The 23,715-nt window shown below is 31.7% G+C and overlaps 1 protein-coding gene across 1 annotated transcript; it reads right to left on the bottom strand.

Moving 5' to 3' along the window:
- Positions 1–18,045: 18,045 nt before the first annotated feature.
- Positions 18,046–22,609, bottom strand: LOC125841876 (leucine-rich repeat receptor-like serine/threonine-protein kinase SKM1). Its single transcript, XM_049521058.1, has 3 exons — positions 22,473–22,609; positions 19,302–21,895; positions 18,046–18,668 (listed from the first exon to the last, which is right to left on the bottom strand). The coding sequence occupies exons 2-3, from the start codon at positions 21,783–21,785 to the stop codon at positions 18,231–18,233; spliced, it is 2,922 nt and encodes a 973-aa protein (XP_049377015.1). The 5' UTR covers positions 21,786–21,895; positions 22,473–22,609; the 3' UTR covers positions 18,046–18,230.
- Between the last annotated feature and the right edge of the window lie 1,106 nt (positions 22,610–23,715).

Genomic DNA, 23,715 nt, shown 5'->3' with positions numbered 1-23,715 from the left:
CAACATTTCGCTCGGAGCATGTAGTTCTCTTGTGACCAATTCTTTTGCATAAAGAACATTTATTTTTCTTCGTTGAAAATGATTCCCCGATTCCTTTATGTCTTTTTGAGGACCTTCTTCCAATCTTGCCTGGCTCAACAAATGGAGAAGATATTTTTCTCTCTAAAATCTCAATAGGAACTTCCCAAGTTTCTTCAGATGGCACCGGTTTAATTTCCTCCACATATGCAATAAGGTATACCTCTACATTGTAATACGAAGAGGAGTACTCATAAATGTGTCTCCCATAGTCATCACCATATTGGCATCGAAGCGCTGCCATAGCATATGGACAAGGTATTTTGTCAATGTCAAAGACTTTACAAGTACAAGATTTGGCTAGCAAATCAACTGTTGCAACTTTATCTTGACCGGTGACAATATACTTGTAGTTGGCAGTTTGATGGACCAATAGCTTGTTCCCCAAATTAATATTTTTTGCAATGTCTTTTTCTATCAAAGGGACGAAGATGGTTGGTGCATTAATGAATTTCATACGTCTCTCATGAATTTTTTCTGCAAATCGCCTGTTTATTGCATCAAATAGAGCAGTAATGGGATATTCTCTTTCATCAAGAAACATTGAGTTAACCGACTCAGCAATATTTGTCGTCATAATATTGTACCTGTAACATATAAGTGTCCAATAATATATTATAAGTATGTGTTTATAACTATTGTATAGTTTTTATAACAATTGTTGCATATTTCTCAGCAGGTGCTGAAATAAGTGCAGCAGTTACTATAAAAAACTGCAGTAGTTATACCAACTATCAATAATAACTATAATAAATTTTACCTATTTCCGGGAAAGAATGCCCTGCTCCATCGGTGAAATCCAACGCGTTCAAGATGTGTGGCAGCCTGTGGAACCAAATCTCTTATCCGATTAAAATGATCACTGAACACATCAATATTATATGCTTTTGCCACCTTATAAAAGTGGTAGACAACACTCGCATTGTGAAAATTATTTCGAATATTTTCTCCTAAGTGCCTCATGCAACAACCATAATGAGCTAAAAGAAATACAATTGAAACCATTTTTCTAATACTTTGATGTCTATCAGAGATTATGCACAATTCAGGAGTATCAAGTACAAAACTTCTCAATTGCTCGAAAAAGTATCGGTAGGAAGCATCACATTCAGAGTCTACTATGCAAAATGCCACCGGAAAAATATGATTCTCCGCATCCTGTGCAACAGCAAACAACAACACACCACCATATTTACTTCTCAAAAATGTCCCATCAACAGCTATGACTTTTTTCATTTGTGCGAAACCAAGAATCCAAGCTCCATATGCCACAAAAAAGTACTTGAACCTGCCATTTTCATCAATCTTCAACGCCGTTTTACTTCCCGGATTAAATGTCCTAAGCATATGACTATACGCATCAATCACTCCATATCCATGTTCATGTGTCCCTCTTACCAAAGACTTTGCAATCTCGCTACCCATCCAAACTTTCCAATAACTAACCTTGCATCCCAATTCAATACGGATAGAGTTTTTCAAATCTTTTGTAGATGGACCTTTACCTTCGGGGTATCTATCTTTGAAGTATGCTCCAATGACTTTTGCTGTGGCATGTGGATTATGACTCGTAAGATGTTCCGAGCCACATGTATGCATCTTTTCATACTTTTTAATATAAAATCTATCAGAATTTTCAACTTTCACCGCTCTTAGCCACCACTTGCACTCAAGATGCTCACATTTGACACAATACACTGAACACGAATTAATTACCTTCTTCAATCTAAAATCTTTTTTGACACAAGCAATTTTCAATGCAATATCTAATTCTTGTTTATTCTTAAACGACATATCTTTGCAAAAACCTGTTCCATCATCTTGAGCATGACTGCATTAAGTTAATTAATTATCAGCTAAAGCAAAAATTAATTAAGTGTACAAAGAGGATGAACTTTTAGAAATAAGTAAATTTATGAGTTCATAGTACTTGCCTATCAGCAACTTCACCAATAATGGGCAATCTATTCCGAACTTCAGGAGAAAGAATATGTTGACCTTCACGCTCTTCATTCGGAATATTCATATTCATCCTACCACATTCATCGTTCAACACTTGTTGGTCATCACATAAATTATGATTCTCCACCAATCTTTCAACCATGTAGATCCTTAAAACACCTCTAGGCTCATCTTCCAAATAAGTACTTAAACTAAGTTGATCATTTATCTTAAAAGGAGCCGTCTTATGCTTTTCACCACAACTATGCAGGTAAGTGATCACAATATCTTCCAACTCACAATTTAATTTACAACAAGTAATGATTTTATTCGCAAAATTATCATATGCAATATCTCGATGCACAATCATCGCAATTGTCGCGGCCAATTCTTTACTCTTCCAACGCCAAATATAACGATTGTTGGACTCGACCCATTCACCATTACAATCAATTGGTACTACTATTCTATCTCCCATTAATGATGTTGAAGATACCTGAAAATATTGTAACTTAGAACTAAAAAATTGATCATAAAAAAAATTATATTAAAATATCACAATTGTTGTAAGTTATTCAACAGCTGCTGAAATAGATATAGCAGTTGCGGCAATTTTTTCAACAACAACATTCAGCAATTGTTGTAAATTACTGAAATAGTATCAGTTGCTGAAAATTATGATACATCAGTGGCAAGAACAATAATACAAAAATCAAATTTTTAAATGAATAATACACACAAACAATAATATTAACTTGTTAAAATGATTAAAAATCATCAGTTAAGAAGTAATATCTAAAGCTTAGACCTTTTCAAATCACATTTTAAATTAAAATTTGAAATTCTCCCTTCTCAAATTCTTCAAAGAAGAAATCTACAATAACCTGCAACACCAATAAAAGAAGAAGAAGAAGAAGAAGAAGAAGAAGAAGAAGAAGAAGAAGAAGTGCTAGTGATGAAGATTAGAAGCAAAAAAAATGTGAAAAGAGCGGGATGTTGGGAGAGAACAAAAAAAAACTGATTTGGGGTTTTCCTATTTTAGAAATTAGGGTTTTACTTAAATGTGGGTGAAAGTGTAAAAACAAAAACTTGAGGACTTATTTAATTATTTTTAAAAATTGATTAAAAATTTGTCACCTACACTTAATAATTAAAACTAGAGTCACTCTTTTTACATTTCAACACTTTTTTGTCACCTATAATTCATTCTCCCAAGGAACTAGCATTCTTATTTCCTGCTCATCTAGGTATGTTTCTGCAGTCTTAACCATCAATTGCAGTTGTGGAACGCAGAGTTTGTCTGATCATAAATTTACTCTCTATGTTTTAAGTAGGGTTCATTTTACATGATTTTCTATCTACTTTTATTAATATTTTTGTCTGCTTGTGTTATTAAACCTAGAAGATATTTGGTGGTATCTTTGATTGAAAATAAAGGTGGTGAATGATTGTGATTATTGAATAATTTGGCTAATCCTTTCTGCCATTCTAGAGCTAAACTAAGTTTTTCTTTTTTGCACCCAGAGTGGTAGGCAGTGATGCTTTTGAATTTAAAGAGAAAGATGACTAATTCTATTTCAATTGGAGGTTTCTAAACCCATGAACTAGATAAGAAATATATATTTATGTGGTCAAAACAAAACTTTATTTTTGATGTAATAGTGTATCTAATATAGTACTATGAAATAGAAGAACCTTTGTTCTACACATACACATTTAGTATGTTGCATGGTTAACAAATTATATGATTGAAAAACAAAGAGTAAGATTGTTTAGGAAACAAAAGAAAATGCTATAGAGAGAGCAAATTCACTATGCATTTCGAGTGAAAGAAATTAAAAAATTGCAAACACCCAAACAAAAGATAACTTGTTTTATGAAAGTCCGGTGGAGATCTTCGCCCTCAAAATATCCACTAATAATGTCAAGAACTATGGGACTCATTCGAGCTATGCTTGATGGGAATCCTATTTCGGCGAGGACTACGTAAACTAACAGGACATAACTAATGAATTTCTAGTTTAACGGTTTAGAAGTATAACAGATTTACTCATAAAAGGATGTGCAAGTGGTGTGCTTTTAAGACAACGTTGTTCATTATATAGTAGAGAAGATGTGCAATACAAGTTAGATATTACAGTGAGTTGAAACTATAATGAAATATATGTAGTTTCTAATTTTGAATTTTTATGTTGTATTGTCTTCCGTAGATATGGAAGCTGTTTGCGCAAAGTTTTGTATTAACCTTTTGTGCTGAATTTCTTGACAAACCTTGTATATTCCTTTCTCCATTTTTATTAGTGGTTTAATTTTAATTTAGAAGTGTTTGCATGGAGCAAAAATCACATGTACAGAGGTTTTGTTTGTCCTGTTTCATGAACTGAATATATTTATAAACTGATTTGATGAAGACTTGATGATAACCATTACTGCAGCTTTTTCTTATGATCAGGAGCAATATCAAGCGGTTTTATAACTTATTCAGTTCATGAGAACTTGGAGTGCAAATAAAGTTTTTGTACGTACCGATTTCATTGCCGCCTGTTGTTTCCCCTCTTGAACATTATGGTATGTTACTTTTTATCAGCTTGTTAAGTTTATTCATATTCTTATCCTAATTTCCACGAGTCAAGTACTGTATATTATGCACCCTATGCCTTAGATACAAGTACAATTTATATTTTCAATAACTACTTTCATACAAATATGAAAATTAGTTTTAATATGTTGAAAAATTCTCAGTGATAATTTTATGATCAGGTAAGATAGAGTTATCTTGAGACAAAGGTCTTTTGGAAACAATCTCTCTACTTTCATGAGGTAGTGGTACGGCCTGCAACACTCTATCATCTCCAAAACCCGACATACTGAGATTATACCGGGTATGTTGTTGTTGTTGCTTTTTTATCATAATTTCTTTTTGACTTGATTGAAGGTTGGATTAAGAAATATGTACAAAATCAAGTTCAGGGGAATGAATTCAAAAAGATGCAGAATGTTAAGTTGTACGAGTTGCTATTACTATACAATTTTACATATTTCCCAAGAATTTGATGGAAATTCTCTTTCATATAAGTCCTTTAGGAACTGAACCTCTATTTGTTGTGATATGCCGTCATTCCAATGCTGTTTCTACAAGATTTGTTTATGCAACATTAATAGTTTGTATAGTATAAGAATGTTGTCTTATCGAAAGAAGGCAAGAGAGTTGGTTTCATATTATCATGGGGAAGAGAGTTGGTTTTGTATACTAAGGCTGCTAGTTGTGATTATAATTATTATTTAGTACTTGCTATTATTAGCTCTAACCTGAAAAGGGAAAATGTATTTTCGAGTTGTGACAAGAGAGAGGCTCACGTGACTCTTTATTTGGGACATGTATAAAATTTAGAGACATGGTTAATACTCATTAAATATGAGTACATTTAGTTTCATATTTAACCAAAAAAAGAGGAGAAAAGGAATTGTAGTCACTGCCTAATGAGATGATCAACATTGAGCTACAACAACTTAATATCAATGATACTGCAGAACTCAGTGGCTGTTGAATTATACTAAACAACCAAGTTCTTATACTTAACTCATCAACTTAGTTATTGGAACTTTTTATCCTCTTAAGAATTACCTTTTTTTCTTCAAACTTAAAGCTATGCAGAGCTTGGCATCTTCTCATTCTTCTAGGATTATTCTCAATCGTTAGTTGGTGAATAAAATATAAAGTTAAGATTTTCAAGCATGACTACTATGAAGCTTATCTATTGCCAATTTTTTGCGTTTCTTGGTTATAACAAATAAAGACGAGGTGTCAGTTCTTGAATTGTTTGTGGCCAATTGATCTGTAATCTTAAGTCGTTAGAGAGACACACTTTTATTTACTCTTAGTTACATTTAAGTAGATTATCTCTTGTTCTCATGTGCGAACTTGTTCTTTTTATAGGTCAAATATGTAAAATACTTTCTTGATAATAGGTGGTAGTGGCACTTAAAACTTAGGACCTCTACTTACTTTGTTATTATGTTTAATTGTGCCTTTTACTTTTAACGGTTCAAACTTTTAAATGAGATTCGTTAAACAATTTAGGACTAATATCTCTTCCTTTAACTTCTCGTAATGTTGAATTTAAAAGGAAAACTTCTTATAGAACAGGATATGATGTATTTACAAACCTTGATCCTTAACGTTGCTTAAGTATGTGTCAAATTAGAAAAAAAAATTACTCGTATCTCTTTATTTTGTTGATTTTGAAGCGTATATCTTTTAATTTTAATTATTCTAGATAGTAGTGTTGGAGTTCTAGTGTTGATATATGTTGTTGTGGGGAGTTTGTGAGAGCTTGCTATTGGCCTGAATCTCCTTGTGTAGTATGTTGATGATGGTAAGCTTGATAAAAATTGATAGTCGTATATGATTATCATGATGTTGCCACACATAAACTGAAAGATATCCTCTAATCTAAACTACTTGCACTTGGAATTTGTGATAAAATTGTAACTTGTTGAAACATGTTTCTTGTAATACCCCTCTTATATTCCTCAGGTATCAATAAAAGAGAAGAAAAATCAAATGACAGGGATGTATACAATGACTCCACTAGTGTGACTTCTTATTGCATAACTTTTTTGTGATAAGTCCAGACTTCTATATTCAAATCGGACTTTTCTTATTCAAAAAAGAACAGAAAAACTCTCTATGGGCAGTTCCATTCAACTAAATTAAGTTCTCTTGCCGAATAAATTTAGTTGGATAGTTCATAAAGTTATTTTTATTTTCTTATTAATTAATTTTGATTTTGCAGAAAAAACTTATAGCATCTGTTACTAAACTAACATGAACTTTTTCTTTTTACAGATAGTAAAATTTGGAGTCTAAAGAATCTATCCACAAATAAAATGCAGATCAGCAAGTCAACAACTAAAAATATCGAAGAACAAGTTGAAGACCAGAGACACAATTGTGTATTTTTTTTTTCTGGAGTTGTTAAATATGTTTCCATTGCTACATATATAATTTTTATATTTTATGTGTTTAATAAATATTATAAAGTTGATAGATATTCTTTTGGTAATATGATAATATAGTTCTTTGGAATTTACTATGAAACTTTATATGACTACTAATATTTCTCGTAAAATTTTAATGTACTTTTTATATATAATTACAACAATAATCATATAATAATTAGACTTTGAGTTGGAACTTTACAAACAATTAACAAATATAATATTCTTTCACTAAGAGAACTGATAAGGTCCATATTTACCTTTGTAATCTAATGTTTAACTATTGGCATGTTAATTAGCGAAAGGAAATGTTGGTCGCTAAAAATATATATATATAGCGACCGGTTTTTTGTTGTCGCTAATGATTTTTAACGACCGAATTTGGTATCCGATCGTTAAAACTTTAGCGATCGGTGACAACCATTATTTTTCCTGTCGTTATATGTTAATAGCGACCGGAATAGATCTTTAGCGACCAAATTTCCCCTCGCTAAAAGTGATTTTTCTTGTAGTGTATATTCATGTGTTCCACTTCATTGTCTCATTATCAGCATCAGACGGTGTGTATATAATCCATCAACAGTTATTTATGTATAGTCTGATGCTGCCACGTATGAAGTGAGATTTGACCCTTTTCATTATGTCCGAAAGAAGCTATAAAATCTATTACTCTTGACTCTTCTTCTTTCCTTTCTTCTTCAATTCTTTGATCCTACCATGAACGTTATTTGCGAGCTTCAATTCTTCAAAAATGAATGACAGTGTGAGTGTGGTATGTCGTATAGAGTGAGACTGATGAGATATCGAGTCTATACAACAGTGATTAGCTAGCGTGATTAATTATAAATTATAACTCCATAATTATGAGTGACTATACAATTGCAGTGTTTGGTAATGACTATTATATCCATGTATTGGTGATTTACTGTATAGGTAATCTTTGTATAAATGAAAAGGAATGTTAATGACATGACTAGAGACATTATCTAAGGGCATAGAAATGTAAATCTAGTTCTTTGTGAATTGTTAGGGAAATAGGATGAAATATGATTTAGTGGTGTAAAACTATTGTATTATGATATTTGTTGATTTTATGATGTGTTGTGTGAAATTAATCTTAGTCAATCGATGATGTCTATCCGTACGTTTGGTGAACTGATACTGTTTTGCTACACTTTTTTGTGGTGTTAGTGTGTTTCAGGTTATTAAAGTAACGGACATTCATCATCAGCTTTTGCATTTCCTCCTAAGGCGGAAGTTAAGTCTTTTATTTTCTTATCATTACTCTATATTAGAAGCTCTTATACATGTCAACACTAGATCTTTGGGCGAATGCTGGATTGTATGGAAATAAATATAAATTTGAGCCCTTTGATTTAGTTTATGATTTATTATGAACAAGTTCCTTTTTGAAATTATCTTTTAAGAATTAAGGAGATAGGTGATAAGAATTCTCCTAACGAATTAGAGTCGAGTAGATGTCCGTACAATCTTGTAAATTGGATCGTGACAATTTTGAAACAAATATTTTTAATAATATTGACAGGGAAGGCGAAGGTATTTTTTTTTCATTATAATATTAACATCACTTCATTGTTCTCCTTTCAATTTTATCTTGAGAGCTTAGTTGTGTGAACTCTTCACTTTTGATGTCGCACCCGTTTTGAATTTTTCAAAAATACACTACTTTTGACAAATTCGACATGCATCCGTTGACATTTTTAAAGAGTCCGATCAACATAACTGAGGAGTCCCTTACCAAACTTTAGCAGAGATGAGAGAGATGTTTCCTCTTCCCCACAAGTGCACTAATCACAGTAGTACTATCATCTTTCTATTCAACTTCTTCCTCTTGTGTTTACAATTATGAGATTCTATATATATATATATATATATATATATTCTGCATTTTAACTTATTTTTTGATTGACACTTCTGCCCTACTGGACCATCTTAATTTCTTGATACTTCATTGTCACTTTTTCACATCTATTCAAATTCTTGCTTATAGAAATTGAATTGAATTGAATTGTTAACTTATATAAGTTGAGTGACACTTTAGAATTCATCAATTCCTAGGTAATCAAAGCACAATCTGGCTGGTTTGTACTTGGAATGGTCAAAAGTAGTCATAATTAAATGGGACCAAAGTGTGCATCAATAAGACTAAAGGATTCAAACTTTCACTAATGCTAGCTCCCCCTATTATTATTTTTTTTTTATCTCTATTCTCTAAAAGCTAGATTTCTCGTTGAATTCCCTTTAGATCTTACTATTAAAGAGGTCATGTGACAAATAATGACTTAACTATGTTAACATCCAATCACATGTATCAATGTTAATATATATATATATATATATTAAAACAATTCTGCTAGGCAAGATGTGCCTAGGGCTAGTTTTATTAATAAAGAGAAAATAATCTCAAAGAGAAAAGTACAAGTACGGGGGTTAGGCCTTAACTTACTAATCCTAATGAGGTAACGAACCTCAACGAATTAACAAGCATGAAGAAAATAAGAGCTAGAGAAAACTAGGTATTCTATGATCATCATAGAGTTTATAATACACTCTATGATGATACTACAAATGAAGATACTTAAGTAATACAAAAATACAAAATCTAAGAATAAAGCTGAATTATCAACCTCAAACTTCATTTTATATATGTAAGAATTAAAAGAGATGAATTGTCCGTGTAAAGTAACCTGACTACAAAGTACAAACCATTTTTTTGAATTAGCTATTTACTTTGTCATTAGTTAAAGAGAGAAGTATTGAACACCCTTGAGTTTATAGTAAATTTTTAGTTTTGTTCTCGAACTATTGACAGCCTAAAAAAAATCTTTCTACTTGACTAACTAAACTTAGACACCCCCGATCTGCCACATGACATAACAAGTAGTTTCAAATTCTTGTAGGAGAATGAAACTCTTAATAAGAAGCTAAGAGAAGTGTTGAACTTTATACAAGTTTAAATATCTAACTGTGCACATCCAAAATTGAAGAACATAAATAACAGCTGAAACCAAGTTAAACAACATGTTTATGTATTACACCCATTTATCTTCCTGTCAAGCCTTCCATGTTCGATCCATGAGTTATGAAATTGGGTTGGTATAAGGCATTGAAAGGGTTTGCACGTGTATAAAAATGATGATGATTACAAAAGGATCTTTAAAAAAACACACAGCTGTCTTAGATGATAGAAACAGCCATGAAAAATGTTTGTTGCATGATCTACAAAAGGAACTACTTACTAGAAAAGAAGAGAAAGATGAAAATAAAGTAGTAGTAGTAGTAGACTTCAAACAATTGAATATCCCAAGAACTTACTCTTCAAATTATATTTGGGAGCAAAAGGAGCTTTTTGGACGAAAAGAAGGCAGGCAAGGATCCGTTAATTCTGCATGGTCTCCAACAATAATTATTGAAATCTTGAAATCTTTTTAATTAGCTTAAAATATCAAAGGAAAAAAGCTAAAAGACATAAGATATACCAAGATCCCCACGAACTTGACACCTTTTATTTATTACTATCCTTAATTCATATTAAGTGAATTGTTGAGATTCTTTTCATAATTCAGTATAAGTAAATTATTTAAAGTTTAAGAGAATTGTTGAGATTTTTTTTCATATTTATTCTTCATTTAATAAGTTTTTTTAACAATTTTATATTTTCTAGAAGAATAATTTGAGAACAATCAAAAGGATAATAGTAAAAAATAGTCTTTGATTTATGTCCGATGTGCCACACAACAACAATTCATATAATATGGACTAGAGAGAATAGTCATGTACATGTAATTTTATTTGTCCTAATTACCCCTTAATTTGACAATTTGTTTCATTGGTAACCTTTGGGAATCCCACTGGTCAAGTGCATTCACATGTATCTGACTCTCTCGGTCACCTTTCTCCTATCTTGCTCGATACTATCCTCTCTCGTTCACCTCTCTCCTCGCATATGGCATCCCAGATACATCACTCGTGTGATTCATATGTATCTAAAAATCTTGCTTGCCTCCCTTCTATTTCATTTGCCTCTCTTCCTATTTAATGTATCTGGTAGCAAAAATACATCTATCTGACTTGAAAATTTGGTATGGAGTTATTGATTAATGAGATAGTATATAATTATTTTAAACTATAGGAAGAATTAATAAATATGGTAGGAATATTTGTCTAATTAAGTAGTTTTTCATTGATTCGTCCCCTAATGATAACGTGACAAATATTGTGAATACATGCTCTTTTAAGTGTGTGAGAGTATAGAAAGAAATAAAAAATAAGCTTCTAAATGAATATTTTTAATTATTAATTGCTACATAATTACACTCCCTCTAGTTCATATTAAGTGAATTATCAAAGATTGGCGAATAGTATAATCAAAGTATAGAATCTGCACCCATAAAAATGTCAAATTCACGAGGTCTCGAACTATTAAATCAAAAAAGAATTAAAAGAAAAGATCAGAGAAGACTTAACCCTTCAAATATGATATGAATCCATGACAGCAAATCTTAGCTGTTTGCTTTTCTACAAATGTAGTAAAGTACTATTTATTTGCTTAAACTTATCTTTAGGATGGAATCTTCTAACTATGTTTAAAGGCATGATTGAGCTAAGAGAAGGAAAAGGGTTTCTTGTCAATCATGACATACAAGAAAAAGAGTTTTTGTCAAAATGATCATTACATGAAGGGAATATCCAATAATTCTTTTATGTAAAAAGTGAAGGATGAAAAGAAAAAGAAAATATATATGAAGCATCATCATTAGAAGTTGGAAGTAAAATATATGTCACAACAAAGATTGTGGCCAACTTTGGTTGGACATACTCTCTATTCAAACCACTTCTTTTGACCTAACGTGGAGTCCACCCAATGAATTAGTGCTCACTTTCAATTAGTAAAAGGAACAAAGATGATTTCATGTGTTTCAATTTGTTTAATTTTTTTTTTTTTTTGGTTCGCTAAAAAATATTTTTAATCTTTTTTTAATAATTTTTTAGTTCAATTTTTCACAGAATTTATTTAAGACCATAAAATTAAAAAACTTTTTTGATATATTTAATATGTCTTTTAATTTAAAATTATAGAATTCAAAAATTTCTTATTTTCTTAAACTCTATACCAAATAAAAATAGGTCAAAACAAAATGAAACAAATAGAATTTTTTTTAAAATTATCTCATAAATAAGCCTGACCTTTAGATCGGCTCAACTCAGACTCGTTTAAGTTAAAATTCGACTCAACTTGACTCAATTTTCAATTAAAGTTTAGCTTATATCAATTCTATAAGTGTTGAAGATTGATTAAAACTTAGATCGCAGATCAAGGGTATGTTTGGTATGAAGAAAAAATGTTTCATGAAAAGTATTTTCCTAGAACTTGGAAATAAGTTGGTTTCTAATTTATTTCTCATATTTGATTGGTAAGTGAATTTATTTTTCAAGTGTATGATTGGTGAATGAAAAACATTTTTTAGAAAATATCTTTTATTTTGGCTAGAGAGTAGAAAATAGTTTCAGACCTAAAAATCAACCATGATAATCGATTCGGCACCTGACATCTACTCCTAACACTGGACTCGACCCTGACCATGACCCGAATCAAGACACGATCCCAAGACCCAAACTAGGACGTAAACTCACTAGAGACACGAAATTCGAACTAGAATATGATCTCGACAACTGAACCTTAACCCGACCCCAATTCAAGTTTCAACCCTGACTCCCAACCCCAACATCTTACTCAAGATCCAACTATTGAAATGAAATCTAACCATGACACTCAAACCAAGACATAAATCCGGACTCCGATCCATGACCTAACCCCGAGACTGACCTGACCCGAGACCTCACCCCAAGCCCAAGCCCGATACTGACCTTGATACCCAACCTCGACCCTAACATCATACCTGAAACCTGACCCCAACCCCAACTCGAGACCTAACCCCAACACATGTCTGGAGATCCTTTCTGAGACCCGACCCCGACCTCGACCCTAACAGCCGACCCTAATATTCAACTTCTAATTCTAACTTGAGATTTGGTCCCCACTCAATCCTGAATTTGGGAGTTGGAAATCGATATCTGAGACTTAAGTTAGGATGGAAAGTTCACGAGTGAGGTTCAAAATGATTTTGGAAAATGTTTTTCTTACTTTTTTAAGGGAAGTCATTTTTCTCAATTTGAGGAAAATAAATTGATTTGAAAAATATTTAAGTCAACCAAACATGAAAAAATTGGAAAACATTTTCCTTCGTATCAAACACACTCCCCTAAGATTTGGGTCCTTGTAGAGTCGTTCAATATTTGGTGAAAACCTCAAATTTAGAAGTTTATGGGTGTTAAATGATGTTGATTCATGGATTTCATCTTGAATTTGGGTTAAATGATGAACCTAGGTCTGTTTTTTCCTCCAAATTAAAATGCTCTCCACGACATGCTAAAATGTCACAATTTCTCTTTTCCCAAAACACCTTTGGCCTTCTATAGCTACTAGTCTCTGAAATACCGTATGTACCATGTGGCTAACACACACGAGAAGTACCTTGTACGTTGCTCACACACTAATAGCGCAGGCAGGTGCCTATGCATTGCTTGTATATCGCGCACACAAAATTTCAATTCATTATTTACTGATGAGAGATATAATTGTTTGAAGTTAGACCATGTGATTATGAACATCTTCCCCTTAAAACATTTCTAACTTATTCCAAGTTACATTCCCCTCTTATAAATGTCCATACAACCTCCTAAACAATACGTGAATGCTTGCTGGTGACATACATAATTACTACACCTCTATTTTACTAATGTATTACTATTTCACTTTTACCATGGAGTAAAGTTGAAAACATTAGTTAATTATCAAAGCTTTACTTCCTTTGTTCCATTTTAATTTTTAATTCTTTTTTTATGCCCAATGAAATAGTGACACGTATATAAATTGAGACGAAATGAGTATGAAAATGTCAACTCATATGGCCAATGACAAATGAGTCTGAATTTGGAAGCAAATAGACAGTCTGTCCTAATCATTAGCAAAGAATTTCAAGTAATTATAACAGAAAATGTGCAATCATCACCATTCTAATAAATTGATACGACATTATTACTCCACAGGATCATAGTCGTTTCAACATTGTAACAAAACATTAAGCCTTCATAAATTGTCTACCATGTGTTATATATTGCCTTTGAGATATAATATATTCTTTTATTTTGCTCATATATTGATTGATCTATTTCATTAAGATCATACATGTAATCTTCTGCTAGCTAGAGTATGTATTAGATACTTTAGTCCATCAATATTTAAATAAATAAATATATTTACTTAGCAATTTTTCCATGATTTATTTATAGATTTATTGATCTCTAAACCACATCATTGAGATGCATTCTCAAGAAGAAATGTTATTCAAAATTTTGAAAAGATGAATGTATTATTACGAAAAAAATGAATTTAAAATTTAAATTTAACAGGTTCTTATTACAATATAAGATTGCTATTCACAAAAGGATATTAAACACAATATAATATTCAATAATATATTCGATTACAATTTTTATGATACATTTTTAGACAAGTAAAGCATTAACTTGTAGACCCTCAAAATAATTTTGTCGATTACCATATATAAGATTTAACCACAATTTTTTCTTGATAAAATATATACCATGCAATGGTAAGATTTGTGAATACTAGTATGACCAAGATTTGAAAGTTCTCGTGAAGCTAAGTTGAGCAATTATTGTTTTCTATCCTATCAATTATTTTACGCATGGGAGAGTATTATATACTATTATATATCTTTAATGATTAGATTATTTTCTACGTAGAAATCCTTTTGACCAATTGGCATATTGAAAATCTAGTAAAATGTGAGATTAAAGCATAAAAGCTCTATCTTTACTTTAAGTTTCGTAAAAGAAACAAGTTCAAATGTAGCTTTTGTTTAGTACTCCTTCCGTTCATCTAAAAATAAATTTTTATTTTTACTTGTTTAGATTCTTTTTTTAGATTTACTGTTAAATACATCAATTAATAGGGATAATATGGTAAAATAGCAATATCAATAATTATTTTTTTAGTAAATGTGTCAAGTTCAAATAAGACTAGTAAAAGTGAATGGAGGAAGTATGTTAACAGTCTCTCTTTACGTGATAATAGACTATATATATTCTCTCCGATTCATTTTATTTATCATAATATTTTACACGTTTCTTAAGAAAAATATTACTCCCTATGTCCAATTTTGTGTGGCGACCTTTCTTTTGTAGTCCATCTCCAAAAAGAATACCACCTTACTATGGATTTGTTTGGCCCCAAAAATAATTTTTGGGGAAAACTTGGGAAGTGGTGTTTGGTCATATAACTTGGCAAATATATTTGTCAAGTATCCCAAGTTCCCAAATACTTGAAAAAACTAGTATTTGAGTCAAGTTCTAATATTTGAAAATTTTAAAAAATTTAAAAATTATCTCATACTTTTATATTTTATAAAAATACTCATCATTTATTGATTCCAACTAATATTTGTTACTACCTCCTCTGAAAAAGTTTGAGTTCTAATATGAGTGATAAAATTGAGAAAAAAGAGCAATTTATGTTTAACGAGTTATAATTATAATTGAATCAGTGACAAGTTTGAGTATGCGATTAATGTATTGTCTTGTCTGTATTGTCATTTTGTTGTTGTTGATTGTTATCAATTATATTATAATGTTATTTTTTAACAAAACATATTCATTATAAAATGATAATATAAATTTATGGGTATTTTAAATAGTTTTTAGAACTTATGGGTATAAATCATATTTTTTAAAATAGTCAAATATTTTTCGGAAAATTTGAGGCCAAACACATGGTGAAACTTCATCAAAAACTTCACCCAAATATGATTTGCCAAGAATATTTGAGAATTTAGGGCCAAATGCTAGCTATAATTAGAAATAATTTAACTTTAAAATTTCTCTTTTACCCTTAATGAAATAATTTCTACCATACAAATATTTCAAAATTGTTTTAGACCATAATTTTCAATTTTTTTTTTTTCTTAAACATTGTGTCAAGTCAAAGGGGGTCTCATGAAATGAAACGAATAGAGTAATTAAAAAGGTAATGGGACTAAATTATTTTTACTTGCTCATTGATTTCAATTTAATACTATAGTACTCTTTTTTTTTTTTTACCATATTAATATTTCTCCCCATTTAATAAGAGTAAAGATTTTAACAAACATTTAATTATATTATATCATGGTTTTCTAAACTGCTCCCTTTAGTTCATATTAAATGAATTGTTGAGACTTTTTTCATAATTGAAAATAAGTAAATTTTTCAAAGTTCAAGAAAATTATTTGTACTTTTTCTCATAACTATCCTTCCTTTTAATGGAGTTCTTAACTAAGTTACACTTTCTATGAGAATGGTTTGAAAATAATGAAAATGATAATACTCCTTTATTCCATGTTAAGTGAATTTTGAATTTTTTTTCATTGTTTGAAATAATTGAATTTTTCAAAGTTCAAGATGGATGTTCCTAGGAGATAAATTACACTATCTCTACCTTAAAAGTTATATTTATGATTTTACATAGTGAAAAGTATGGTTTAAATTATGTCCTTAAATATTTTTCTTAATAAATGTATATTGTCTAACAAATTGAAATAAAGAAAATAGTAAAATGTCCTTGAATATTTTTCTTAGGGAGTATATCATTTTCCTATAATTCACTTAATATGGATTAAAAACAATAACAATTATTTTAAGCTTAGCTATTTTTAATAAACATGACAATTAAAATGAACCGGAGAAAGTATCCGACAATGGGACAAAGAATACGCTCGATATATGAGACTATTCAGAATTTTAAGAAATTAGTACAATGGTCCCTTCAACAAATGAGAATATTATTATTTTTTCTTTTTGGTCATTTAGCTGTTGACCCTTATGAAAATATTCTTTTACATAAGTGAAATAGGACCATTTGCTTGTTCTCACTCAGATAAGCAATATCTATGAACAAAAGCTGTCACTCAGAAATAATATTCTTTTGTACATTTGATTGCTTCTTAGACTCTTGTCTATGAGACATTTTTCTTGGATTGCGTTTTAATACATACATGGTGATAGACACAACGATGCATTTTTTTTTCTTTTGTCTTAGCTTTGGAATATTGAATTTTGTAATAAAAAGAGGTAACCTTTGATTAGCATGAATCTTTATGTTGATAGATACACATGTTTATTTCAATAAGAATAATAATGATTATTGTGAAAGAAGCTGTTTGTCAGTGACAAAGTGTTTGTGTCTAGATATACATTTACTTTTTTTATTTGGCCTATAGGAATAATAATGATTAATTGAAAGAAGCTAAGGTTTTTCTTTTTCTTTTTAAAAAAATAAATAAAAATAAAGCTATGGTCTTTATTGTTTGCTAGTGAAAAATATTATGGGTGAAAAACATTGTTACTCCTAATTTTTGACCGTTAATCTTTGATTCAATATATAGATGCAATGCCTATTTTCAATAATTACAGCAAAATAATTTATATGAAACATTATCTATAAGCTAATTGGTCATGTTACTAAATATTTTTCAAAATAATCATTGAAGGGTTATTTTCACATAAAAAAATCACAAATATCACTATTAAAACCTGCCTCATTTTTTTACGGCCGTTTTTTGGACGGATGAAATTATGTCGATGTCTCCAATGGACAATTACCAAATATATGTCGAGGGGTTCAATTGAAATATAACTTGGGCAAATATTATATTGGAAGACTAGAGATGAGTAAGTTTTTATTAGAATGGTAGATGGTATCACACAGACAATCATGAACTTACGCTAATTCGTCAATTTGGATCCAAATTCGATATTTTCCTTAGGAGGTATCGAAAAAGATTTGAAATGAAATAATATCTATTCATACAGAATTAGAATTCTTGATTGGTGTTGAGATAACTATAACACATGAGAAGCCAAAAAGAAACATAGATAAGCATATTAAAAGTAGCAATCTACTATATATATATTAGCATTTAGTTTCATATCTACATTTTTACACTCAAATAACATCCAAAACATTGAGCAACACTCATTAATTTATGCCCAATACAAAGTAAACAAAAAAAAAAGTAACATTAACATAAAAACAAAAATCTTGGACTTGAAGTTAGAAATCCCAAAATCTAAACACTACCACACCTTTTCAACCCTAAACCACAAGAATTTGATCTAACAAAAGAGTCCAATGTCTTTGCAACATCACTAGCACAAGGCCTTGCTGCTGGCTCACTAGCAGTACATTGAAGAGCCACATTCATCATCTCCACCATTTTATTCTGATTATTCACTGCATCACTCTTCAATAGTGGTTCAATCCATGTCTCCAAATGACATTCTGAGTAACAATATCGTGCCCAATCAACTATACTCTCACGCTTCCCAAATTCAGCGTCATCGCGATTTTTTCCAGTCAATAACTCAATCAAAACAAGCCCAAATCCATGTATATCGCTCTTCTCGGATATTCCATTGTATTCTACATGAGAAAAGTTGTAACTCGTAATTAAGTAACAGTATTGTACGTGCATGGCATAAAAGGTCATGACTTTTGTCACACTAGACTAGATTTATTGTTTTCTACGTAAAGAAAGGAATGATAAGATTTATATCTCTACATTTATTTTAAGAGAAAAAAACATTCATGATTGCCTCCATGACATTTGTTTGCTTAATTCCTTGACCTTATCATTACTCCTAGAGACTATGAGAACTAAAGTTAAAATAGAAACCAAATAAAGACCAAGTACGTAAATTCTAAGAATTATTTCTATTCTAATAATTAGAAAAATACAAAATTTCTTTTAGTTAGATCAAATAATTTTCAACATAACATGACATTCCTATCACATCAATGCTAAAGCTGAAAAAATCAATTTTCATTAAAGTCATCATAGTTACGTTACACTCTTTATGTAGTTTGTTTAAGTTATAACAAAGGTTGTTAAATATTAAACTAACGAGTTAATTAAGTTATATGCATTATCAGTATAAATTAATTTACACGATCTAGTCAGTTGAAAGATGTATGTAGGTAAGCTTATAATTAATCTTGCAAATAAGACATGCTACTTGATAGAATATATGATGGTTTTAGCTGACGATTGTATATTACTTAAACTCTTAAGAAATGTCAAAACAAGAGATGCAAAGAACAAGCAAACCATAGATGAAAAGGTAAATTTACCTGGACCAACAGTGGGAAGACTGAATCTCAGGCGAGGTTCATCTTTTCCGTCAATGATAACTTTCCGGGTAGAAAGGTCATGACCGATGAAAATGCTTTGTGAACAAGAACAATGCAAATATTTCAATGCTCTAGCAATGCCAATAGCAACTTTTTGTCTACGTTCCCAACTCATGACTCGAATCACTTCACTCAAATCTTTCCCTTGTACATACTCATAAACCAAAATACCTCCTTTCTCCGATTTGCATGCAGCCAATATCTTCACAACATTTGGATGTCGAATATTTCCTAGTTCTTGGATGTTTGTCCAAAAACTTGTTGGAATATTCACATTCAACTTCTTCACGAATACTTGCATGTTACTTATTTCAGAATAAAACCCCCCTTTGTACGAAACTCCAATTCCTAAGATGTCATCTAGGGTGATGGATTTCGAGGCTTTTGAATCGAAGAATTGTATTTCCCAATTATTACCATATTCTTGAGTAGTACTGATCTCCACTTTCTTTAGCTTCAATTCTCTTCTTCTTTGAATAAATACAACAACTAAAGCCGAGAATACTAGCAAAACTAGTATTCCAAGAAGAAATGTCAAGAAGAACCACCAAATTGAGCTTTTCTTGAGCGATTTACAAGGCGTTAAGCCGCTTGTAATGTCGTCGTCCCCACGGGCACATAGTTGGTTTCCAACCACCGCGCTTGAATTTATGGCTAGGAAAGCTCCGGTGGACGGTAAATATCCACTGAAATGGTTGTGAGAGATGTTAACCAAGACAAGTGATTCAACTTTCCCCAAATTAGGCGGGATTTCGCCTGATAATTCATTCATTGATAAATCAAGAAGGCTAAGAACTTGCATTTCAGAGAGACTAGTTGGAATTTGACCTGAAAATCGATTATGGCTCAGATCAAGACTCACAATCTTCTTGCATGAAGACAATTCATTGGGGATTTCGCCTGAAAGCTTGTTGCTTCCTAGTTTGAGCTCCATTAACTCTGATAACTCTCCAAAATTCTTAGGAATAGTACTGTTAAAATCATTTTCGGATAAGTCCAAGTTTTCTAGTTTCTTGCTACCAAAAGAATCAGGCAAGGTACCAAAAAACTTGTTCCTAGCCAAATTTAGCATTTGAAGTGATGGCATATCCCATCGTCTTTCGCTAATGGAGCCAAATAGATTGTTGCCCGAGATATCAAGGAAGTAAACAAGTGGGAGCTTTGTGAATTCTGGGGACAATTCACCAGTGAGGTGGTTGTTTTGAAGGCGGACCCTTTGTAAGCTTTTGCAATGACTCAAGCTTACAGGGATTTTGCCATGAAGTGAATTTGAAAAAAGTATGAGTTTGAAAAGATGGTTGGAGTAACATATGGTTTCAGGTATTTTACCCGTGAGGTTATTGGTGGAAAGGTCTAGAATTGTGAGATTGTTGTGTTTCCCAAGGTCCTTGGGAATCTCACCAGATAATTTATTAGACCATAATTGAAGAACTTGAAGTCGAGGTAAGGAAGATAAAGTATTTGGAATTCTACCAGTGAAATTGTTTGCGAACAATTGTAGAACTTCCAAATTTTGTAATTGGGAAATAAGCTCAGGAATTTCACCAGACAAGAAATTATCACTTAAATCAAGTGAGATGATTTTCTTGAGATTAAATAGAGATCTTGGAATAGGGCCAGTGAGCTTGTTTATGTAAAGAAAAAGGTATTCAAGATTGGTGAGATTACCTAAAGATGAAGGGATTTCACCTGTGAGATTGTTGTACACAAGATCAAGATGATACAAAGAAGACAATTCACCAATCTCCTCCGGTATTCCACCAGACAAATTGTTGTATCCCAAATAAATAAGCTTCAAGTTCTTCAAAAGACCTAGTTCTCGAGGGATTTCTCCGATTAGTTGGTTTGAAGCAAGAGTCAAAAACTCCAAACTAGAAATATTTGCAATAGACTTTGGAATGCTTCCAACCAACACATTTCCACCAAAATCAAGAACTTTGAGCCTTGAGAATAAACCAATATTTTCGGGGATTTTCCCCGAAATCATATTGTTTGAGAGATCCAATGTCTCGACAAGTGGGATTCTCGAGCCTTGAGGAAGTGGGCCTGTGAAGTTATTGTTACTAAGATTGAGAAATCTCAGCGCCAAACAAGTTGAGATATTGCTTGGAATTTCTCCATAGAGTTGATTATTCGAGAGATCAATCGATTCAACGTGTGGAAAATTGAAAATCGTCTCGGATAATTTACCAGATAAGTTCTTCCCTGATAGCTCAATTTTTGCAACATGCGACAAGTCATCACAAACAACACCATTCCAATGGCAAAAAGATTGAGACCGCGGAATCCAATCATGAAGAGATCCTAATGGATCCTTCATTGATGTTTTCATCGATAAAAGTAGCTCGAGCTCAGAGCTACTTTTGACTTGCTGCATGTAAAATAGCACGAACACGATCAAACACATGATCGATTTTGATCCTATGCTGGCCATTTTTTCTCTCTAGCTAGATATGAAAGCTCTATATCATAAGTTGCATGGAAAAAGAGGAACTAAATAAAGCTTGAGTAACTTTTTGCTAAGAGGAATGATCCTTCATTTTCCTGTCACAAACATGAAAAAAAATTCTCTGTTAATATAACAAAAACCTTGGGATCTGGTGCTTTACAAAAAAAAAAAAAAGTTTCTTGAAATAAATAGAAAAAAAAGAGAAAGAAAATGGACTAAAAGCTAAAATAATCCCAGCTTTCTATGTGGAATCTTTTGATATATAAATCTGACATTTTAATATAACTATAAAAATGTTCCTATATTCTCATCATCATTATGAACACATACAAGGGAGCACTAAACATTTCTGTAATGAACAATCTCATGACTTAGAGTCTGTTTAGATTGACTTATTTTAAGTGTTTTTAAGTTAAAATAATTTTCAAGCAGGATAAATTAGAAAAACATCTACAAACACTTATTTTTAAGTTAAAATAATAAAAATAAAATCACAAGTGCGAGTTTATAAAAGCCAAAAGTCAATTCAAACAGACTCTTAATATACCTGCAAGATGAGTATAAATGGACATAATGTTGCAAATGGTAATTTACCAAAAGAAGAAGAGAGGAACCATAACAGATGAGACATAAAATATGAATAATTAACAAAATGTTTCAAAGAGAACTTACCAAATTAATTTGCAATAAGGTGTTTTTTTTTCTCCAAGAGTGTTTAGTTTTGAGGATTTGAAATGAAGATATATGGGGCTGAATAGATAGGGTTTGGTAGTGAGAATTTGAGAGTATAAATAGAAGGAGTATTGAGAATATGAAAAAGGGCATAGAATTGTGGAATAATTACAAGAATGCACCTTGACCTGTATTTTGAACATGAAGGGTTGGTTGCAAGTGAAAAAGGAAGAAAGGGAAGGGACATATGTTGGAGAAAGGCTTAAGCTTTTGTCGGATTTTACCAAAATGCTCTTTTGACTCACTTTTCGAATTGTCAAAAAACAAAGAATCTCTTTAACCGTTGAAAATAAACATTATTGGCAATATGAGATTTCTTTCCCTTTTTCTTCAATTTATTATATTCAATAATTATGATAACAATTTTTAGCAAATTAAATGGCAATTCCAATCGCTTCATGTTTGGTTTACTTGGAAGTTTTTGGAAAATGATTTCTAAATAGACTAATTTTACTCATATTTAAGAAAAATGGCTTCCCTACATGAAATAAGAAAGACATTTTCCAAAATTCTCTTTTAACCCGTCTCTAAATCGAGATCTGAGATCCAACATCAACCTGATACATGACTCTCGATCTGACCCATGATCCGACCTTGATATCCGCAATTTGACACCCAGGTTGGGGGTCAAGAGTAGGGTCCCGAGTTAGGTCTCGGGTCCTGGGTCGAGGTCGGATGTTAGGTCACAATTTGGGTTGAAAATTGAGTCCAGGGTCAGGATAGAGAGTCAGATCTCAAGTCAAGCTCGTATCCTGAATTTGAAGTTGGGTCTAGGTACAGGTCAGGAGTCGGGTCTCATGTCAGGATTGGGTTTCGTTTCAGCATTAAGAGCAGGGTCTTGGTTTAGGGCTATGTTTTAAATCGAGAGTCAGTTTTTGGGTCGGAGTCTTCGATTGGGATAAATAGTTGTGTTATGGTTTGAGATCTCAATTATGGGGTCAATGTCGAAAGTTATGTCCCTAGTTAGAGTTGGATCTCAGGTCGTAGTCAGGATCTGGATCCTGGGTCAGATTCTAGGGTAGGGGAGGCCGGGAGAGGGTCTAAACCCCGATTCTTGAACCAACTCTCATACTCAACCCTAACCCCAACCCAATACCCAACTACATGACCTTGATTCAGGATTCAACTCCCGACCTTGACTTAGGACTCGACCCCGACCCTAGATTTGAATTGTGAGCCCAAC

The sequence above is a fragment of the Solanum stenotomum genome, chromosome 10, assembly GCF_019186545.1.
Source record: "Solanum stenotomum isolate F172 chromosome 10, ASM1918654v1, whole genome shotgun sequence".
Lineage (NCBI taxonomy): Eukaryota > Viridiplantae > Streptophyta > Magnoliopsida > Solanales > Solanaceae > Solanum > Solanum stenotomum.
Note: the sequence above shows the minus strand (reverse complement) of the source record. Positions and strands in the feature narration are given on the sequence as shown.

Coding starts and splice junctions, on each gene's coding strand:
- LOC125841876 (XM_049521058.1), bottom strand. CDS start 21,785: ATGGCCAGCATAGGATCAAAATCGATCATGTGTTTGATCGTGTTCGTG. Junction 18,669..19,301: donor TGAGATTCAGTCTTCCCACT/GTTGGTCCAGGT, acceptor CAATAAATCTAG/TCTAGTGTGACAAAAGTCAT.